Source organism: Gopherus flavomarginatus, chromosome 3 (genome assembly GCF_025201925.1).
Source record: "Gopherus flavomarginatus isolate rGopFla2 chromosome 3, rGopFla2.mat.asm, whole genome shotgun sequence".
Lineage (NCBI taxonomy): Eukaryota > Metazoa > Chordata > Testudines > Testudinidae > Gopherus > Gopherus flavomarginatus.
The window spans coordinates 154,393,491-154,416,282 of NC_066619.1; the positions used below are offsets into that span (position 1 = coordinate 154,393,491).

Below are 22,792 nucleotides of genomic sequence, written 5' to 3' on the forward strand. Positions count from 1 at the left end.
ATCTCCAGGCCAGAGCATGTCTGGAGAGTGTAGCCAGCATGTCAACTGGGCAGTTGCACACAACAATGGAGAGCTGGTAGGCATGCTCACCAAACTGGACAATCAGGAAAAGACATTTCAAAAATGTACAGGGCTTTAAAAGAGAGGGCGGCCTTCCAGTCTCAGTGAACCCTGGACAGTGGAGTTCACAACTGTGACCAGAGCAGTCTCTGTCGAGAATTGTGGGACAGCTGCTGGAGATTTGTTCAGGTTGACACAGGTAATGCGGTGCCTACACTCACACTGTGTCAACCTCAGTACAATGATGACCCAGTGCCACTCGGGGAGGTGCTAATACTGCCTGGCTGTAACAGAGCACTTACATCAGCGGGAAACAAATGTAAGTGTAGACACATGTGCAACCAGATTGATGCAAGGCAGCTTATGTCAACCTAACTTTGTTGTCTAGACCAGGCCTTATTTTCATATGGAAAGGGGAATAAACTCTGCTAGTAGAAGGCACTTTTATATTGGTATAATTGCACCACACGAGGCTGGTTGCGTGGGTAGACAAGCCCTCTTCCAAATCTTTATCACTAACTTAAGCCCACGAAGTAAACACAGCATGCTTGCTTCTAATCAGATAAAAAGTATCGCAGATGAATAGTTTCACTGTATTCCTTAACAACACATTACAAATTCAGAGTTCATGCTGCATATGGAAGTAAAAGCAGACAGAGAGGGACGATGCACACGCACACTTTTTTATAAAATATTTGTGAGTAATATCAAGCTCTTTTCAATACACAGAAGGTTTGTTTCCAAGTTTATTTTACATTAGAATTTTAGGTATTTTCCACTCTGGAAGACACTGGACAGCTGCAGAACTAGCAGAAGTACAAGATGATATGTATCAAGTAACTCAAACTTCAGCAATTGAGAGAGGGAGGGATTTCCAGTCAGACTGTTTAAAGCTGTGGTTGATTATTTTTGTAATATCTAGTTAACTAAAATGAAAAATGAAAAGAATAAAATGAAAGAAAAAAAAAAAAAGCTTTCCGTATCCCCAACCCGTCATTTAGGGGATTAAATGGATACCAGTCTGCCTTACAGAGACTTTTTTTTGTTAGAGAACTCACTGGGAAAGATCAAATTGGACATTCATGATAGTTCTAAGATTAGGGGCGGGGGAGAACCTCAGTGTCCCCCCTGTCCCCGTATAGTGTCAGGTCTTGTTTTTATATCATAAAGCAACAAGAGAGGGCACAATATTTTCTCCATCTTTGTAAGTCACCTTTAATGCAAGAGGAACTGAGCATTATCACACGTTTGCAAATAGAGATTGATCTCAAAAGTTGTACTCTCTCAGTGATATAGAACAAGTATTCTTACTTTGGGCCAGCTGACATCACTGGGCAGCTCTCTTCTGTACAGAAGTCTGTAATAGTACCATAAAGCATATTGATCTGGTTGAAGAAGTCCACGGCTGCAAAGAATGTGAACAGGTCAGTTAGCAGTCTGGTAACAGTCTACCAACAGTGCAAACTTCATGCAGTTCTAATTACAAAATGCCCACTGCTGAACAGGTGTATAGAGTTCTGTGATGAAGCTTCCTCATTGTTAATTGCTTTGTAAATATTACAATGGAAATGTGAGGCACAGACAAAATAGACAATTGCGTATAAATGTTATATTAAAGTCCATTGCCATACAATGATTTCTGTTCTGCTGGTTATGAGCCAACTATTAAGAATTTATGTTTTAGCCTTTTAATGTATTTAAAAACATTGCATTTCATATAGCAGTGCATTTCATTAAGCTTTTGTTTATTTTGGGGGAATGCTTATTACACATTCTGGGAGAGTGCTGTCTGAAATATTTAATAATATTGCACCTTTCGCAATGAAGGAAAACAGTTACCATATATAATCTATCTAGGCTAACATTTTTTAAAATAGAGCCTAAACATTTTTTCCCCCAAAATTGCTGGGCACTCAGCAGCTCCCATTTCAGTAGGAGGTGCTGGGTGCTCAGTGCTTTTTAAAAATCAGGCCTCTTATTTAGGAGTCTAACTTTAAGCTCTTGTTTTTGAAAGGCTTGGCTTCTGTAATCAATTTATAAAAATAAGCCTACTTTTTCCCCCTATTGACTGATCCTGATTTCAGCTGGCAGTCTCTATGTTGCTCCAATGCCACCCAAAGGAATGCTTTGGGAGCATATTTTGTCTCAGTTCAATGTAAATTACAGGCAAAATTAAAGCAGGGGAATCAATCACATGGAACAAATCTGTGATTGGTAAGCATTAAATACTTCCGGTTCTATGCATAACACTTCATGGGGATAAAGGTTCCATCTGTCTTTCCGCAATTATTCCCATCTGCCTTCCACCCAGGAAGAATCCAGCTACTGTTATAGTCTCTGCTGGTGAGCTCAAGTAATACAAATCCACAAGAAAAGATGGTCTATGATATTTTACTCACAAAAAACAAACCAAAAAAAGGATGTGAAATTTAGACAGATACAGCCACAAATTACAAAATCTATTATTTCATTTTGTCACTGCTAAATGAAGTTTCTAGCCCTTTTGGCTGCATGGCTAGTTTTGACAATGTGAACAGATGCACAGTTAGTTTTGTTTCCGTCTGTCTGCAGACTCAAGAAAAGCACTAAGGATACTTCTACACAGGAAACAGCAGCCCGAGGCAGCATGTCTCAGAGCCTGGGTCTACAGTCTCAGCCTCCTGAGGTTTGCACTTTGGCATCACTGTAGACATTCGAGCTATGGCTGGAGCTCAGGCTCTGATGCCCAGCTATGGGGGGTAGGCCTCAGAGCCCAAGCCCAAACATCTATGCAGCCTTTTTAGAGTTTTAGTGCAAGCCTGAGTCTGTAGACCTGGGCTCTGCAATGGGTTGCTGCTTGCTGTGTAGATGTACCTTTAGGTTAAAGTGCTGTGTAGACAAAAAATAACCCACCCACCCCCTCCGTGAGGGGAACTGCTCCCAGCGTTGGGAACGTGGCTCCCAGCACTGTAGCACTATCTACACTGCCACTTTACAGCGCTGAAACTTGCATCACTCAGGGGGGTGTTTTTTCACCCCCCAGAGTGAGGAAAGTTTCAGCGTTGTAAGTGGCAGTGTAGACAAGCCCTAACAGACTTAAAACCTTCCACTATTTATCTTAGTTGGGGCAAGGTATGTGAAACCAAATTAGGGCCGCTTCTATGCCTATGTCATGCTGAGATGGATCCCCAAAATACTCAATTAATGCCCCAATTCAGTGAGCTTGACAAACAAATCATGTCCTTAAATGCCATTTAAATGAGTGTTCAGCTAAGAATAAGGCTCTTCGCTCCCAATGCACAAGTAGCTGATATTCTATTGGCTCATCTTTGGAGCACTCAGACAGACATTTTTGTATTGATAGCCTTCATTAGAAGGTGACATTTACAGAGCTATCAGTTACAAAATGCAGCACTCTCACAAGCACAATCTGCAGACCGCTAGGGAGCACTGTGGGTCTTGCAGTGTTTACATGAAACATCATGCTCAGCCATTTCAGTCTCACTGAACCTGTTATCCAAGGCTGGGGTTGAGCCTGGGGCAGGGTGACCAGACAGCAAATGTGAAAAATCGGGACAGGGAGTCGAGGGTAATAGGAACCTATATAAGAAAAAGACTCCAAAATTGGGACTGTCCCTATAAACTCAGGACACCTTGTCACCCTAGCTTCAGGCAGGGCACTAAGAAAATAACTTGCCCTGCTCAGTAGCAAACCCCCAGTGAAAGGTCTGAACTTGCTCTAAAGGGAATTCTTTCGGGCAATCCCCTCATGGAAAAGGGATCCACACTCAGAACTCAAGGATTGTCAATGTAAGTATCTGAAGTAGGGGAGAGGACATGCGAGATCCTTTAAGCTCCATAAATGACACTTAAGGAAAGTTACTTCATAGACTATATGCAGAGCATGCCCAGTAAATTCCTGCCAGTTGTTTTAGTTCATCCCACTTTTCAGCTGATGTAGTAAACACAGGCTATAAACTGCATTGTGCAAGCACAATCACCCAGGAGCAAATCAGCTCAAGACTGGTGGATCGTGTGTTTAGTGCACGGTCTTTGGAGCAGCAGTAGCAGCAAATGGCAAGACATCATTCGGGGATGGGGAAGGGGAAAGAGAAGGGGGAGGTAGTCATGGAAAGGAAGGGTTGTTAACACTTGTTAAAAAAAAAAAAAAAACACACTGTAAATTATTAAAATCTTAACAGGAAATTTTAATATCAAAAGAACTACAAGTAGATTGTGTATATTTCAGCCAATTTTTAACTTTCCATTCTTCAAGAGCTGTTAATTAGGTTTCCAATTCTCAATCCCCCAAAATCCCACTAACCTCGATGTCTCCTTAAATGCAGACATGCCCAAAACCACAACAGCTTTGACAGTGTGACTGTTATTGCTTTGAAGCCCACACTCTGAGGGTATGGCTACACTTACAGTTTTGCAGTGCTGGTAGTTACAGCTGTGTTCGTACAGCTGTGTAGGGCCAGCGCTGCAGTGTGGCCACACTGACAGCTACCAGCGCTGCAGTGTGGCCACATTTACAGCACTTGCAGAGCTGTTGGGAGTGGTGCATTGTGCGGGTCTTTCCGCTTCCTGTTCCAACGCCCCGTGGTGCTTTGCTACACATTCCGAGCAGTTTGGCGGCATTGTGATTCTGCAGCGCGATTTCTGAGATTTTTGTTACAAATGGAGCCTGAGCTGCTGAGGACCTTGCTGATGAATGTTGCCAGCACATCACGCATGGCAGTGGAGCTACTCCTTCAGCTGCAAAGTGACAGTGAGGAGTCAGACGATGATATTGAAACGCCTGACGCTGAAGACACTCAATTGCTTGTGGCAGTAACAGACGTGCTCAGCACTGTGGAACGGCGCCTTTGGGCTCGGGAAACCAGCACTCAGTGGTGGGATCACATCGTCCTGCAAGCCTGGGATGACGAGCAGTGGCTGCAGAACTTTCGGATGAGAAAAGCCACTTTCATGTCACTGTGTGCTGAGCTTGCCCCTACCCTGCGGCGCAGGGACACGAGATCGAGAGCTGCCCTGCCAGTGGAGAAGCGGGTGGCAATTGCAATCTGCAAGCTGGCAACTCCAGACTGCTACCGATCGGTGGCGAACCAGTTTGGAGTGGGAAAGTCCACCGTTGGAATGGTGCTGATGCAAGTTTGCACAGCCATTAATCGCACCCTGTTAAGAAGAACTGTGACTCTGGGGAACGTGCAGGACATTGTGGATGGCTTTGCAGAAATGGGTTTCCCTAACTGTGGAGGGGCAATAGATGGGACGCATATTCCTATTCTGTTACCACCCCACCTGGCATCAGAGTACGTTAATCGCAAGAGGTATTTCTCCGTGGTTCTGCAAGCGCTTGTGGATCACCGTGGGCGTCTCACTGACGTTTACTCAGGATGGCCTGGAAAGGTGCACGATGCATGCATCTTTCGGAACAGTTCCCTGTTCAGGAGGCTTAGGGCCGGGACTTTTTTCCCAAACCGCAAGATCACAGTAGGGGACGTCGAAATGCCCACTGTGATCCTTGGAGACCCCGCTTACCCCTTAATGCCATGGCTCATGAAACCGTATACAGGGAAGCTTGACAGGAGCAAGGACCAGTTCAACTACAGGCTGAGCCGGTGCAGAATGACTGTGGAGTGTGCTTTTGGCCGTTTGAAAGCCCGCTAGAGGTGTCTTTATGGGAAGCTAGATTTGGGGGAAAGCAGTATCTCCGCTGTTATATCCGCGTGCTGTACCCTCCATAATATTTGTGAAGGGAAGGGTGAAAGATTCAGTGAGGAATGGACCTCCGAGGTTCGACGCCTAGAGGATGAATTTGCACAGCCAGAGAGCAGGGCTACTGGGGAGGCCCAGGAAAGGGCTTCAAGGATTAGGGATGCTTTAAGGGAGCAATTTGATGCTGAGAGCCAACAGTAATGTTTGGTGCCTTTGCTGTGCCTTGTTCTACCTTGGGGTACAATATTTACCACTTCCTGCAATAATAAAACGTATTGTAAAAGCCATAAAATCCTTTATTCAAAGTACAGTACATAAAAGGCCAGGGGGGTTAGGGTGGTGGACTGTACATTCAGAGGTTTGAATATGTCCTGTTTTGATTACTGTTCAATGTCTGCTGCACTTCAGGATTACTATGCTGCAGGGTAATGGGGGTGGAGTGCACAGGGTAAGAATTATAGTTATCAGGGCTGGTAGGTGATCGTACAGGTGTTGGGGGCAGCTGGGGGTAATAAGAAACTGGCTGCTGGAGAAAGGTGTTTCGTGCAAATACTGGGGAACAAGAAAGAGAGCTTTGGGAGGGGTGTGGGTTACCACGGCACAGATCTGCCTGCATGGCTACGAGAGACTCGAAAGAGTCAGTTTGGTGAGCCAGGAGGCTTATCATCTGCTTTGAGGTTTTTTTGATAGCCAATTCCTTTCTCCTGCTTTCTGTTTGCCTCCAGTCATACATTTTCTCTCTCCATTCCTGCGTCTTCCTACTTTCTCTGTTGTAGTGAATCATAACTGCTTTGATCAATTCTTCTTTTGATTTTCTGGGATTTCTTCTCAAGTTCTGCAAGCGACGTGAGGCCGGTGATCCGGCTGCATTAGTCAAGGTCACTAAAAAAAACATAGATAGAAACATGTAATACACAGAGGCTACATTGTTTATTATCACACAGTGAAGGAATTTTTAGACTTTTTGTAGCATCCTTCCCACATACCTCACATAACACAGAGAGGCCAGGGAAGCTAAGTCATGGCGAGCAATGGGATGAGTGTTTCTGCCCCGAGTGCACCTGGGAGGGGGAATTGACCAATGGGTCACTGGGGTTTATCTGCACTGGGTACAGGAGGTAGCTGGTGTCCTGAACAGGGGACAGTAGTGAACAGGAAAGTGGCGAGCTGCTGGCGGGGGGAGGGGGGGTCCACGTAACTGCCGGCCTGCTGGTGAGGGGGGGGGAAGGCACAGCTGTGCTGGCTGCCTGCTGGGAAGGGTGGGGGAACACCGGAGCGCATCGCGGGGCTGGCTGCCTGCTGGGAGGAGGGTGGGGGAAGACCGGAGCACACCGCGGGGCTAGCTACGTGCTGGGAAGGGGGAGTGGGAAGACCGGAGCGCACCGCGGGGCTGGCTGCCTGCTGGGAAGGGGGAGGGGAGACCGGAGCGCACCGCGGGGCTGGATGCCTGCTGGGGCGGGGGGAAGACCGGAGCGCACCGCGGGGCTAGCTACGTGCTGGGAAGGGGCTGGGGAGACCGGAGCGCACCGCGGGGCTGGATGCCTGCTGGGAGGTGGGGGGAGGGAGACCAGAGCGCACCGCGTGGCTGGCTGCCTGCTGGGAAGAGGGTGTGGAGACCGGAACGCACCGCGGGGCTGGAGGGGGAACATGAACCTGGCGCCCTGCACTCAAGTATCCCTAAATTCTCAACAGGGTTTCCTACTGCCAGATATATCACTGCTGCATGTTACCTGGGAAGAGAGGGAGGGTCTTCTACAGCAATGTGGATTCCACCCTGGCCCCTATGCAGCTTGCCTGTGTGCAGCCATGGTCCCCCCACCCCTCGCTGCACAGTGGATCGGACGAGTTAGCCTGACCGGGACAAGGACCACGGTGGCTCTCCCGATAAACTTGAGAAAGCACATTGTGCACGCTCTGGCTGCAACTTTTCAAGAGATTACCGAGGCAGATTACAGAGACGTGATAGAGCAAATCAATGGGCTATTCCACGTTTAGGCATGCATGCTGGCAGCCATAACCCAAACCCTCCTCTCCCAAAACATAAAAATCTGCTTACCCCGAGCACGCTCCTCAGTTTCTTCCTCATCAGCAACTTCCAGCTGCTGCGACTGGCTAGCCTCCTCCTGGCTTGAGAAGAGCTCCTGGCTGCATGCCTCCTGGGACTCCAGGGTGTCTCCCTCCACCCCAGTAGCCTCACTGTCGGCTTCCTCTACACCCTCCCCCACTTCTCTCTGAACTCTCCATCGTGGTCCTTGGATTGGCAGTGGGGTCACACCCAAGTATGGCATCCAGCTCCTTGTAAAAACGGCAGGTTGTGGGGGCAGCTCCTGAGCGGTGATTTCCCTCACGGGCTTTGCAGTAAGCACTCCTCAGCTCTTTTATTTTGACCCTGCACTGCAACGCGTCCCGTTCATGGCCCCTTCTCAGCAAGGACTGCGATATCTGCCCATAGGTATCATAATTTCTCCTTCTGGAGCGCAGCTGTGCTTGCACAGCTTCCTCACCCCAAACACTGATGAGGTCCTGCAGCTCGGAATTGTTCCATGCTGGGGCTAGTTTGGGGCGTGGAGGCATGGTCGCTGATTGATTGAATGATTGATTGCACTCCACACCTGGCTGAGCAAACAGGAAGGGGATTTTTAAAATTCCCGGGGCATTTAAAGGAGGGGTCAGCTGAGCCCAGGGCAGTGGAGTGTGCATGATTACCAGAGAGGCTTCTAAGGTATGCTGGGATACCTCCTTATACCCTGGAGGTCAATAAAAGCGCTGGTGGGTGTCCACACTTACTGACCAGCGCTGGATTACCAGCGCTGGAATCCCTACACCCAAGGCTCGACCGGGTGTACAGCCAGCGCTGCAACCAGGGAGTTGCAGCGCTGGCCGTGCTTTGCAAGTGTGGCCACATCCTAAGTTGCAGTGCTGTAACCCCCTCACCAGCGCTGCAACTCTCTAGTGTAGCCAAGCCCTGAGTTTCAAAAGGGCATGAAGCACATCTCCTAACCTCCAAATTCATCAGCATGTGACAAACAAGCATAATGTGGGCCATCCCTTTTTGACATATGTAATGCAGTGCCTTAGCCTGTTAATTTCCCCTTTTCAGTCACAGAGCTGAAGGCTGTAGTGTTTTTTTTTTTTAAAAGCAGTTCTTACAGTTATGGAAGTGTGTGTTATCTGCTGATTAAAACAACTAAAGAACCAAGGTTTGTGGGTTTTATTTCCACATCTGTCACTGGTGTCTTTGGGGAAGACATTTAAAATTTTGTACCTCGATTTCTTCCTTCTCTGGAAAAAAGAGAATAGCAGGTTTCTCATAAGGGGGTTCTGAAGCTCACATGTTTATTGCACATGTAGGATGTTTAACCCAATAATTTAAAAATATTTTAGTTTTTTTGCCTTTCAACTTCATTGGAAGTTCCCATAATAAAACTATTTTGTAAAATGGATCAACTATTTGACACACTTACGTAACCCATTGCCACAAACTATCAGAGTGGTCAAGATCTGGCAAGATTCAGAAAGGGTTAGGCATTTATATGGATAAGAAGGAAATCTACAATTACATTCAACGATACATAAACCCTCATGCATCAGCCAACCATCCCACCCACTGGTCGGGATAAGGAAGAAACTTATACGGGCAAGTAACTCCTTAATTACCCAATTCAGGGATCCTACCATTTTCTTCTGAATTACCAAATATTGGCCACGGGCACGAGACATGACATCAGCTGAGACACAGCACCAGTCTGATCTGGCAGGGCAATTCCTAAGTTCCATTTTTCTCCTCCATTGTTCTCTGCCCAGCAGTTTTGAAACATTGCCCTCTCTGCTCCCTCAGACGGAGGCACATGGCTTTACTTGTACAGCTGTGCCTGCAGCATGAGGAGAACATACCCTTCCACTAGGGAGGGCACACAACATTAGGCCTTCTTTATATATCCTACAAAGGTAACAAACCCAATGTTTGTCCTTTACAGGCCATTTTTAATAGCTTTGATGGTGGCAAACTGGAGAGCTACCGAAAGCAGGAGTAGTATAATTGGTATATGAAGCATCCTTGGTAATGTTTAGTCAGAAAAATTAGTTTGCTTTTTAGATTAAAAAAAATTGATTAATGCTAAATTTTGTAAAAGACTTATTTCGATGATTTAAATATTCCCTTGTAATGTTGGAAACTCATACCATAGCATCGTGTGGCTGCATGGGAACTAGAAGGTCAAGGTGGGCAGTATTGCTTTACTGTCCAAGCAGCATAAAATGTGGAAAGGAAACACACTGTTTAAAATATACATTCATCCAAGGTACTATTTATACTGCACATCAATGTATACGACATTGTGCAACAGGGGAAGCACACCAAACCACCAAGTTCCTGCCTTGAAGATTCTACAGTCTGAACGCACAACAGGTAGAATATCAAAATTACATGGGGCATCCGGTTTTTACAGCCAAAACTCTCCATGAAATGTAGGGGGCTGGCTCCCTGAGTGTTTGTTCCAAGATGATGGGACACCAGGAAAGGCAGTACAAAGGAGATAAAATGAATGATAAGGAGAGGCATGTGCAAAATATAAAGGATGGGAGTTGTAGGCAGGGATGGTACTCAAGAGAGCTTTGTAAGTGAGGAGAACCTTGAACTTACTACAGAAGAGAGAAAGCCAGTGTAAATATTCAGAGGGGGAGAAAGAAGAAGGGGAAACATGGTTAGAGCAGGCAGAAAGCATGATAATTTGGACATCTCTTTTGCATAAATTGGATGGGAAGAAAGTGATAGGAGAAACAGCGAGGACAAAGTTATAGTAACCAAGTCAGGAAGTTACCAGAACACAGGCTAACGCCTTGGGAGGAACAAAAGGAAGAGATTAGCTTTGGAAATGGAAAGAAAAAGCTTAGAATTTGCTGAGGGCAGACGAAAGACATTCTATATATACACGTTTATAATCTTCACATTCATTCAGACTTGACCCTGAGTAGTATTCATCCAAGCAAATGTTTGAAACTCAGTGTGGAGAAGCATGTATAGTTGAGAAACACACCACTAGCTGGAATCTGAAGGAGTAAAACACTCTAAGGGCTTGTCTACATCAGAAAGTTGCAGCGCTGGTGAGGGAGTTACAGCGCTGCAACTTAGGAGGTGTACACATCTGCAGGGCACCACCAGCGCTGCAACTCCCTGTTTGCAGCGCTGGCCGTACTCCCGTTTTGTCTCGGGTGTAGAGGATCCAGCGCTGGTAATCAAATATAGACACTTACCAGCGCTTTTCTTGACCTCCGTGGAATAAGCAGGTATCCCAGCATACCTGAGGAAGCCTCTGGTAATCAAGCTGGTCTCCTTCCCCGGTTTGCTCTCGCGTTCCCCGAACCCGGAGCAAGCAGGTCTCCTTCCCTGAGGTTTGCTGGGTGGTTCCGGGAACGCAAGAGCAAACCGGGAAAGGAGACCAGCTTCGCCGCGGTTTGCTCTCGCGTTCCCCGAACCCCGAGCAAGCAGGTCTCCTTCCCTGAGGTTTGCTGGGTGGTTCCGGGAACGCGAGAGCAAACCGGGAAAGGAGACCAGCTTCGCCGCGGTTTGCTCTCGCGTTCCCCGAACCCCGAGCAAGCAGGTCTCCTTCCCTGAGGTTTGCTGGGTGGTTCCGGGAACGCGAGAGCAAACCGGGAAAGGAGACCAGCTTCGCCGCGGTTTGCTCTCGCGTTTCCCGGAACCACCCTGCAAACCGCAGGGAAGGAGACCTGCTTGTTCGGGGAACGCGAGAGCAAACCGCGGCGAAGCTGGTCTCCTTTCCCGGGTTTGCTCTCGCGTTCCCCGAACCACCCAGCAAACCGCAGGGAAGGAGACCTGCTTGTTCGGGGGTTCGGGGAACGAGAGAGCAAACCGGGAAAGGAGACCAGCTTCGCCGCGGTTTGCTCTCGCGTTCCCCGAACCTCCCTTGAAGCCGCCCAACAGCGCTGCAGTGTGGCCACATCTAACACCACTTGCAGCGCTGGTTGCTGTAAGTGTGGCCACTCTGCAGCGCTGGCCCTATACAGCTGTACTAATACAGCTGTAACAACCAGCGCTGCAAAATTTTAGATGTAGACATGGCCTCAGTTGATACTTAGTTATTTGCTAGAAACAGTGTTGGTGTTTCCCCTTCACTGCTCATCTGATTTATGAACGAGCATTTAGATTTTAACCACAAAGAGAAGCAATTTGTTTTGGAAAAACCCATAATTTCACGACATGGAACAGAGGGGTTTTTACCATGAGCCACTTAGCTGCTGTGAATGCTAATAGACACCACGGTTCTACTCTTTCAATTACAGTACAATACAGACTGACCAGTGCATTAAAAACCACACACTGCACAAGAGACAGCTATGCAGTTGTCCTTATCCATTATCAGACACATCACTGCCCAACTCATGTAAAAAAGGTCAGTCAACTTACTATTAACTGCGACCCATTCATTTAAATCTTCACCCTCTGGCAGCATAACGGCCATCCGGAGATTACCACTTCCAAGCGTGGCTTCTGCATGTTTTAACAGCTCATACTGGTGAGATCCCTCCGGAATGTTTTTCTTTGGTTTAAAGGTTTTAGAAGAGCGACTACCACTGTGAAGGGAAGAAGAAAAAAAAAGATTTAAAAGAACTTGTAGGACTTCAGGGGAGGAGCAAGGAGCAGAGAAGTTAAGAATCAGTTAGCTTCTTGGCCTTCTGGCTAAGAGGGGTGAAAATAATACCGAGTGTGAACATCTCCCCTACCCCCAATTTTTATTTAGATCAAGCAGGATGTTTACAAAAATAAAGAGCTACAAATTACAAAACTGACTCATATTTGTTAAACAATTGCTCGGAACTCAGATTACTTCCTATTTCACTGTATTCTCATCTATTAATATTATTTCTGAGCCAGTTGGAAAAAGGGGAAACCCATCCTACTATCCATCTCATTGCAAGCTGGGTCAAAGCCAAAATATTAAAAAGCACCTTACCAGAATCAAGATGACCACATTTTAAAGCCACAAAAAGAAATTCTCTCCCACCTCCCAAAGATTAAATGAGTAGAGCTGAGCAAATACTAGATTTTTCGGTTCAGGAGCCAAACAAGAAAAACTGAAAAAAATTCCAGTTTGATTTGAACCAATGTTTGTTTTTCACTGAATCAGAAGACTTGTAAAAATTTGATTTTGAAAAAATCTGAAATGTTTTAAGTTGACGCGAAAGGAAATTTTTTCAGTTTTTATATTCACTTTGAGTCACCCAAAACATTTCAGTCCAATCAAATTTTTTTTTTAAAGTTTTTTGTTTTGATTTCAGCCTTCTGGGGTGTTTTTTACATTTTGTGTGTGTTGTTTTAAACTGGCCAGATTCAAAATTGAAATGTCATTTCAAAGTAAAAAGTCAAATTGAAACATTGACATTTTCCCCTGACGCTATTCCCCCAATTAAGCAAACAGTTTCAGACACCGAAAAATGCATTTTTTGCTGAAATTTTTTTGCCTAGCTCTACTGAGGAGACAGCTTGGGGGTGGGGGAGTGACAAGGAAGAATGGAGAGATAGTAAAACCATTACATTTAAAATACTTTCTTTCACTGTGGAAAAAGGATAACATTGAACAACTCTGGGAAAAATACATTTAAAAGCCAAAATCAGCCTGTTCAGGACCAGCTGTAGTTTCACTGCATAGGGCTCACTGAAAATATAGTACATCCCACTGAAGTGGCTGTTATTTATGAAGGGTTCTCAGATGATTAAAAACAGCGCAATGGTCATATTAATCTGCTGTCAACCTATTTACATGCAAATATTTGCCTTCCCTAAAAAGATAGTGTGACGCATGGCTAGAAAGGGTTAAACATCCTGCAAAATAAACAACCCTCAAAAGACATGTGGCGAGATAATGTTTGTGGTTTTGTGTTCTTACATATGTATGAGTAGGGTCCTCAGACAATGTAATCAACAGTCCCTGTCTATGCTGTATTCTGATAAATCAGAGGTCAAAAGAACATCATCTAAATGAATTGTAAACACAGGAGATCTCCGTATTCATCTCTCTTTGAAATGTATAGCAAATAAGCTGCAAATGGTGGAGGAACATGCAAATTGCCTTATGTTAATTCTATAGCTAATTACCCATGATGGATCTCCTTCAAAGTCACGCTAATTACCTTTTAAACTCCCAACTTGTCAAAAGACATGAAATTGTATAAAAGATCCTTGGGCCCTGATTCTGTCATCTCAGATCTGCTTAGGCTTCATCAGAGGAAGTTTGATTTGCAAGACTGAGGTCCCAGTTATGATGATAAGCTCTGAATATGATATTTGGACATTAGACTATAACCTATGAACTATTTCTGAAAGAACTCTGCAACTACGAAGCTCACCATCTCTGCTATGAATCTGAACCTCAATGAATTGAACTCATGACTGTATGTATATTATCTTTTACCCATATGCTCTGTGTTGTTTTTTAATAAATTTTAGTTTAGTTAATAAGAATTGGCTGTAGCATGTATTTGGGTAAGATCTGAAACATTCATTAACCTGGGAGGTAATGTGTCCGATTCTTTGGGATTGGTAGAAACTTTTCTTTTATATGATGAAATAAGATTTTCAGAAATCATCATATTTGACTTAGGTACCTGGATGGAGGCCTGAGGCTGGATCACTTTTAGGGAACTGTGTTGTTTGGACTTCTGAATAACCAGTGAGGTGGTAAAGAAGCTGTTTTATGCTGCCTTGGTAAATCTAAGTATTGGAATAACCACCAGCTTTATGGGGATTGTCTGACCCATTCTTTGCAGTTCACCCTAGCTGAGTGACCATAGCTGGCCCCCACTGGGACCCTGGTCACAGATGGTAAATCTCACACAGCAGCTCCAACTACACTTTATAAAGAATTACTATTGTTTGGATCACTATTAAAGTATATATACTTAGCCACCGAATTGCTACTGCAGTGCTATAGTTCTAGCTGAGCTGACACTTCTACTTCCAACCCCTATTTCCATATATTTCTCAGAACATTTCTTTATGGATTTCATGAAGGGTTTTCACATATTCTTTCAGACTAGAAGTTATATTTGGCTGGAAATTTTTATAACAGTCGAAAAAAATTCTAGATCAAAAATTCTTGCTTTTTCAGTTTCATACAAATCCAGACTATTTAATGTTTGTGCTTGGATAACTACAAACGGCTTTTTAAAAACTTTCAACTTGGTGTGCATGTGCTGCTGAACAAACAAGCCTAAGAAAGAAATTTTGGATAGAATTAGAGGAAATGTAGTTACTTCAGTTTTAAAGAAGGGTAATGAGCCAGCATTGCATATTAATTTCCAAAATGTTAGAAAAATGCACCAAAGTGTGAGGCTCCAAACATTTGCAGAAGTGGATTTCATAGGAACAGCCAATATGTGGAACCATAAATGATTTCTAAGTGAATTTAGAGCAGATTTCTGTTGGAAAGGGAAGTTAACATTCTTTTTGTTTCTAGTGACCAGACCGGGAACGTGGGGGGTGAATAAATTAAATCCAGACACTATGGAGCGTCCAAAGCAAACACCACCCAATATTTTTCTCTTGTAAAAAAAAAAAGCCCTTCTAATTTTTCAGTGTACCATCTGTTAAGGGGTATGGCTTTCAAAATTTTCTAATAGTGCAAACTATTGTTATGCAGGTGTTTGCGTGGTACAGGAGTCACAAAAACATGAGACAGCCCATTGCCAAGGCAGGGCTCATGCTTGGAACAATGTTTGTTTGGCTACATTTTCACCTAAAGCATTGTAAATAAACTGTCTCTTTTCCTTTGTATTTTCCCCACTTCCCCACTCTGCAGCATCACAGAAAAACAAACAAACATGAAAGATCACACGCTTGTTTCTACAAATAGTAAGTATTAAGAAGAGACATACACATGAAAGAGTGCAATGAAGATACATTTTTAACGAGTTTCATGAGTGAGGAATTACAGGGACTTAATGCTGTTATGTAGCAAGCATATGATAAATTGCCAACAGTGTCATTAGGTCTTTTAGCAGCTAAATCTCAACAAGGGAAGGGGAAGAAGCAAGTTACTGAAATTGGAGTTTATTAATCAGTTGCTTAAATTCTGTTGAACGGGAAGCCTCTTAAAATAAGAGAAGAGCCCTGGGATATTGGAACATTTACACTGAATGTGACTTGGGCTTCTAAGCCCTGAACAGTGTGGCACCACTCTGCTTTTCTTTTCTGTAAAGATACAATTTTCTACCTTAAAATCCCCACAAGTGACAACTTTTTAAAAATAATCTGAGATTCATAAAACTAAGACATTTAAATATTTTTGTCACTCTCCAACTTTTAACATTAAAGGTGGCTTGCAAAAAAATGTATTATTGCCCTTTCTTGCTGCTTTATGATTAATTAAAAATTCCTGAAGGTAAAACTAGTTTCCTTTCCTGTAATTTTGGTTTCTCACAGTAAAGTGTCAGCTATTTTGCTGTTGACTGTTGGGCTGTCCCTACCCAAGTTCCTAGTTTGGGAGTAACTGCTTAAAGTTCTTCCTTTGAGCTGTGTTTATAAAATAATTATATAAATTCATGGAGGATAGGTCTACCAATGGCTATTAGCCAAGATGGTGAGAGATGCAAACTGATGCTCTGGGTGTCCTTAACCTCTGACTGCCAGTAGCTGAATCTGGACGACAGGGGACGGATCATTTGATAATTGCCCTGTTCTGTTTATTCCCTCCGATGTACCAGGCAGTGGCCATTGTCAGAAGACAGGATAGTGGGCTAGATGGACCACTGGTCTGATCCACAACAGCCATTCTTATGTTCTTCTTCTCTTGGAATTATCTTGTGGAACAATGTTACAATAACGTTTCCTGATGACTTAACTTGAGCAAGCTGATGATGAGATTCTGGGATAGGTAGTTTCTCCTGATCTGTTGGAGATTACCAGCCTTTTTGGAATTCCCAAATGGAAAAGAATAATTATTATCCTTATTGTCTGAAGGCCCACTAGGAAGATTTTATCCAGACCTTCATCAGGACAAGAACTGAGGGTATGTCTACATCTACAGTTTTGCAGCGCTGGTTGTTACAGCTGTATTAGTACAGCTGTATAGGGCCAGCGCTGCAGAGTGGCCACACTTACAGCAACCAGCGCTGCAAGTGGTGTTAGATGTGGCCACACTGCAGCGCTGTTGGGCGGCTTCAAGGGGGGTTCGGGGAACGTGAGAGCAAACCGGGGAAGTAAACCAGCTTCGCCGCGGTTTGCTCTCGCGTTCCCCGAACCACCCTGCAAACCGCAGGGAAGGAGACCTGCTTGCTCGGGGTTCGGGGAACGTGAGAGCAAACCGGGGAAGGAGACCAGCTTCGCAGCGGTTTGCTCTCGCGTTCCCCGAACCACCCTGCAAACCGCAGGGAAGGAGTCCTGCTTGCTCGGGGTTCGGGGAACGCGAGAGCAAACCGGGGAAGGAGACCAGCTTCGCCGCGGTTTGCTCTCGCGTTCCCGGAACCACCCAGCAAACCGCAGGGAAGGAGACCTGCTTGCTCGGGGTTCGGGGAATGCGAGAGCAAACCGGGGAAGGAGACCAGCTTCGCCGCGGTTTGCTATCGCGTTCCCCGAACCACCCTGCAAACCGCAGGGAAGGAGACCTGCTTGCTCGGGGTTCGGGGAACGCGAGAGCAAACCGGGGAAGGAGACCAGCTTGATTACCAGAGGCTTCCTCAGGTATGCTGGGATACCTGCTTATTCCACGGAGGTCAAGAAAAGCGCTGGTAAGTGTCTACACTTGATTACCAGCGCTGGATCACCAGCGCTGGATCCTCTACACCCGAGACAAAACGGGAGTACGGCCAGCGCTGCAAACAGGGAGTTGCAGCGCTGGTGATGCCCTGCAGATGTGTACACCTCCTAAGTTGCAGCGCTGTAACCCCCTCACCAGCGCTGCAACTTTGTGATGTAGACAAGCCCTGAATTACCAAGGATAGGGATAGCACATGGGGCATATATGTCTCTTTTCTGGAAAAGCCCTTTTTAAATAACAAAATTATGTAGATTAAAAATATATACAATTACCATGGAACTGTATTTGGGCACAATATAACCATGCTGGCCAACTCAACACATTTGTGCGATTAATGGATTTTAAATGTATTCTGGGAGGAGGAGGACGGATCCGGGTTTGCACTTGAGTCAAACAGAGTTTTATAAGGGTGTAAGCCTATAGAAGGTTATAAAAGAACTGTTCACACAGTAAGCATGCATACCACAGCAGCTCTAAAACCCATGGAGGAGTATCTAAAGCCAAGTTTGCAAGAACTTTCAGTTTTAATAGTTAAAAAAAAATACATAAGAACATATGCTCCACCCACTAGAAACTAACTTCCTAGATTGGGAGTAGCCCTGGCTTCAGTGCAGAAAGAAGGAATCCATCTTTGGTACCAAGAATAACTTATGGCCTTTGTAATGGGGTACTTTGTATCACTACAGAAATGCCCTACTAATTAAATTTTTCTTGTCTGGATTCAGGAAAGACATGGATGGCTCTGTGATGGCCAAGGTCGAGTGGATCAGCTTGATTAAAATATCCAGTCATTATCACTGCAGAGGTTGCCTGTTTCATCTGAATCAGAATGTTTTAAGGGCTCCCCCTCTTTGGATGGAGGTTTTGGTGCTAGCTTGCAGGAGTTCCACTGGTGCCTAGATTTGTAAGAGGGGATATCGGGCTTGTAATTGTTCTGTTTGACTTTCTTTTTCTCACCATTAGGCTCAAAAGAGAATGATGAGGAATCCTGTTTCCTGTGAAATGATGAAAATAGATAACTGGGTCTCAGAAGAGGGGGAGAATTCTCTAAGGGAGAGTGAAGAAGTATGGATGGGAACCTGTAAACATGAAATGGAAAATACGGAATAACCCCAAATGTGATTGGATCAAGAGGAAAGATGAGAACACCCAAGTCTTTCAATCAAAGAGGCTGTTGAGGTACATGAACATCTTGTTTGAAAGGCTCAGGGTACAAAACTGGTGAGAGAAGCTAAACCCCTGGGGCCCTCCTGAACTGAGCAATCCAAAGTTTAGAGAGTGTAGGGAAGTTGGGGACATACAGAGGGAGACTGTGAAGAGGATCAAGCACTGCTAACAGAGCCATCCCTTGGGCATGAAAGGCAACAGAAGCCTATTAATGCGGCTGTCTCTGGAGTCCTAGAGCTTTTCCGTACCCCGCTAATGACCTTATTTGCTAGCTTGGGAAGCACTGTGGTAGGTTCTGGAGGGATAAGCAGATGTGGCAGGGGAGTCTCAAACTGCAGCAGGTATTGGACACTTTTGTAGTAACAGCTGGCTGCTACTGCAATTAAGAGTCACAGAGTAGGAACAGGAAACAGGTGGCTCTGACATAGACCACTTCTAAAAGGCATTCAATAATATTTGTGTTTCACCTAGAGCGTAAAGGTATGAGAATCACATCTCAAATAAGATAACTGCTGTTCATGGGCAGAGAGGAGGAGGAGAAACCACTGCTGGGGCACCCCTCCACCCTCATTTATTGCCAACCAAATTGGGTTCAAACTAATGCAACAGAGATGGAAAAGGCACCAAAAAGGCCTGATAATCGAGTGCTCTCAGGAAAGAAGAGGAAGCTGATGCTCCCCACAGTACATGGATCTCTCACAAGCTGTACAGTCAACATAACAACAAGGGGAGTGGCAAGCAAAACATCCCAAAAAGCTCCTGGCAATTGCTTCTGTAGGAGCTCAAGTGGACAGGATAACCTGATAGTAACAGCCACAGTGATGGATCCAAAATACAAGAGATGATTAAAATAGGTGTTAAGTGTTAAACAGTGCCCAAATATTTCCCCTCTCAGTCACTCAGGTTTCAGGCGCATGCTGCCAATCAGCCCACTATTTCTCCAGTATGGACAAGGAAGCCAAATTCTGATATTTCTAATGAAAACCAAACCAAAGCCTTTTGAAAGACAAACAAACCAACAAAAACAAACAAACCACCATCCTTTCAGGTCTTCTTTCTGCATCATAAAGCATCAAGAAACAACAGCAAAAAAGGGTGGGGAGAGCAAGACTACTCATCTGCTCTTTGCAGGGTGCCTTCACCCACCCTGGTCTGCAACCCTGGCTGTTTTACCAATATAAATGATTAATACTGAAAAACCGTAACTGCTGTGACTAATCTGGTGCTTGAGGCAGAATGTACACCCTATTATATAGACTATGTGACAGATGGATCTCTGTGGGATGTAAACAACTCTGGTTTGTAATTTAAGATACAAAGAGTGGATCTTGGCAGGCAGATTTAGAAGCAAAGAAGCTAGCTGTCCAAAAGGTATATAAAATTCTTCAATGTCCCACTTCATCTTTGTGCTGGAGGGGAAGGGAACAGACAAAGAAACAAAGAAATTCAATATTTGATAAAGAGGACAGATGAACTGTTTGCTTTTACATAATCATAGAATAAGTACAAAGCATAGGTGAGGCTTCCGGGACAAGAAAAGAGCAAGTGTAGTTATAAGATGGTGGGTAGGTGGGTGTGGCGGAATCCTAAAAAGGGACTGCAGCCATACATAGTTCAGAATGAGAGTTCAACAGCTAAGTTACACAGGCTCAGGCCTGTTCAATCATTGGATGGGAAACCTTCTTTAAAAAATGGAAAAGTAGGACATTTTGGCAATTCAGTAGGTAGCAGGTTGAGTCAGTAAACTGCTATGTTGGTCGGGTGTCTCTTTAAATGAAAAGAAGTACAGAATTGTAGACTCGAAAAAAAAAAAAGATTAACCAATCCCCACATTAGCCCCAAATATGCACCCTCAACCTTCAAATACACACAATCACATCTTGGTTTCTTCCCCTGCCTACCAAGCTGGTCTAAAACCACACTGATAAACATGGTCCTTATGCCCATGTGACTAAATACAATCAATTCCCTGAGTTACAGACTTCGCACTGCCATTCTCCCATTCCAACCCACAATCTCTGTGCCACTACACAATCCAATTATTTCCAGATGGCAAGAGATGGTGTAATGTAGTATTTGCAGGGAGGGAGAAAAGGTAAAGATTCAAAGCCATGAGGTAAAGAGAGGAAGGAAAATCCAGGACAGTGGTCACAAAACGCTACAGAAATATTTATAACGTTGAGGCCCGTTTATCATTCCCATGCAATTGGGAGATTAAGCACACAAGTCTTTCAATTGATTCATGACGTCTCATACTGCACATACAGTAGAGTTTAGAGCTGCAAGAACCCAGTACAGCATCTCTATGCCAACCCCCCTCCAGGACAAGTTTGTTCAATGCCAGATGTTTTCTTGCGCTTTGTCCAGTCTGGTTTCAAATGTCACTACTGACACAGTTTTGACTACTTAACTGTCCTGACGTTCTCCTAATTACACTAATACAGCCTTTTCTTAATTTCATCGCATTACTCAATTATACCCCCCACACGTTTGCCACGCTTAGTAATGTGAAAGTAGAATGAATTATATTGTAAAAATAAGAATGGATTAAAGAAATGTTGTATGTACCTTTAAGCAGAAATAAGAAATGTTGAACTACAGGTGCCAGGAAAAGAAACATTAGGCATAAACAAGGGTGCTAATGGCAAAACATTAACAGAAGATTGGTAATAGTTAGTAAGGAAATAAGATATGCATGCCTAGCCCAGGTAAACTTATCAGATTCTGCTTCCTTTGTTATCTTGTTAAGAGCTCGCCCTTTTATCTGTATAAATAAGATAGTTTGTGTCTTGCATGGTGCTCACATTATCTGGGTGTTATTAGCAGAGCGCTGTGCTAATAAAACAGAGTGGTCTGACAAACTGAGTCTAACTTTGACAATAACTTCTCTTCCTCTATGAAATTAAGCAGTGTCAAAATAGATGGTAAAATCCACCACCTTAGTCTTTGCTTGCCCACACTATATTGCTTTCCAAAACTGAGCAACAGGAGGCAGCGAAAAATCCACTTAACTCCTTCTATTTGTTATAAATTGGTTTGTGTGAAATGAGATTATAAAAACTCTTATTGTCTCATGTCAGCTTCCCTAAATCCGTAGACACAAATAACCAAGTATATGACTACAGAGTGTTTTGTTTGGTGGCCACCGAAATGATAGATTTATCATCATTGTGCTAACCAAGTATTATATAAAAATAAAGCCAGTTTCTTCTGTGTCCCAATTTAAGGTTTAAGATTATTTCATTGTGAGCCAGTATGTGAAACTCCCCCTTGCCTGTTTCATTCCCTAAACCAGGGGTAGGTAACCTATGGCATGTGTGCCGAAGGCGGTACTTGAGCTGATTTTCAGTGGCATTCACACTGTTCGGGTCCTGGTCACTGGTCCAGGGGGCTCTGCACTTTAATTTAATTTTAAATGAAGTGTCTTAAACATTTTAAAAACCTTATTTACTTCACATATAACAAGAGTTTAGCTATATATTATAGACTTATAGAAAGAGACAGTCTAAAAAAGTTAAAATGTATTACTGGCACGCGAAACCTTAAATCAGAGTGAATAAATGAAGACTCGGCACAGCACTTCTGAAAGGTTGCCGTCCCCTGCCCTAAACTGTCAAACTCAGGGGCATGACATTTACTCATGGACAAAAGAGAAATAAAAGGAAAAGAAATTTCTCATGTAAATATAATGCTAAAACTTCCATTTTTCTTTAAATAGGCAGATAATTGTTCAGTAACCATATTAACTGCATCAAAGAATGAGAAACACATCCAAGTATCATGTCCTCCCCAATATTTGTCACAGTCAACTTAATGAGTTTCTTCTCAGTTGACCTAAATTTCTACACATTCTTGAGGTTTTAAGTACATTTAGTTCACTTGATTCCCACCTCAAACATTTCTAGAAACATTTCTCAACCTGTTCTATATTTGGAAATAACTGCAGAGATTCAGCCTCCAGAAGTAGATTTATCTATGACTGAGCCAGGCAATATGTCTAGTGGAATGTTAGGCAACTGACTCACTAGCCAAAAAGTCACCAGGCAGCCCACACCCCTCAGCCAAACAAGTTCTTCCCACTGTCTAAGAGTCTC

The 22,792-nt window shown here is 44.1% G+C and overlaps 2 protein-coding genes across 3 annotated transcripts in view; both read right to left on the minus strand.

Annotated features, from left to right (window-relative positions):
- Positions 1-22,792, minus strand: part of MOB1B (MOB kinase activator 1B) — a 72,126-nt gene that overhangs the window by 15,412 nt on the left and 33,922 nt on the right. For both annotated transcript variants that reach the window (XM_050945078.1, XM_050945079.1), the window contains exons 2-3: positions 12,185-12,351; positions 1,372-1,465 (exon numbers count right to left, since the gene is read on the minus strand). In XM_050945078.1, coding sequence (XP_050801035.1) covers positions 1,372-1,465; positions 12,185-12,351 — 261 coding nt within the window. The remainder of the gene's footprint in view (positions 1-1,371; positions 1,466-12,184; positions 12,352-22,792) is intronic.
- LOC127047109 (uncharacterized) lies at positions 5,989-8,724 on the minus strand. The gene is made up of 2 exons (XM_050945065.1): positions 7,817-8,724; positions 5,989-6,642 (listed from the first exon to the last, which is right to left on the minus strand). The coding sequence occupies exons 1-2, from the start codon at positions 8,046-8,048 to the stop codon at positions 6,113-6,115; spliced, it is 762 nt and encodes a 253-aa protein (XP_050801022.1). The 5' UTR covers positions 8,049-8,724; the 3' UTR covers positions 5,989-6,112.

Bases quoted from the DNA above. Each gene is read 5' to 3' on its own strand.
- LOC127047109 (XM_050945065.1), bottom strand. From the start codon at position 8,048: ATGCCATACTTGGGTGTGACCCCACTGCCAATCCAAGGACCACGATGG. The intron at 6,643-7,816 runs GTAAGCAGATTT...TGTTTTTTTTAG, and splicing joins AACTGAGGAGCGTGCTCGGG to TGACCTTGACTAATGCAGCC.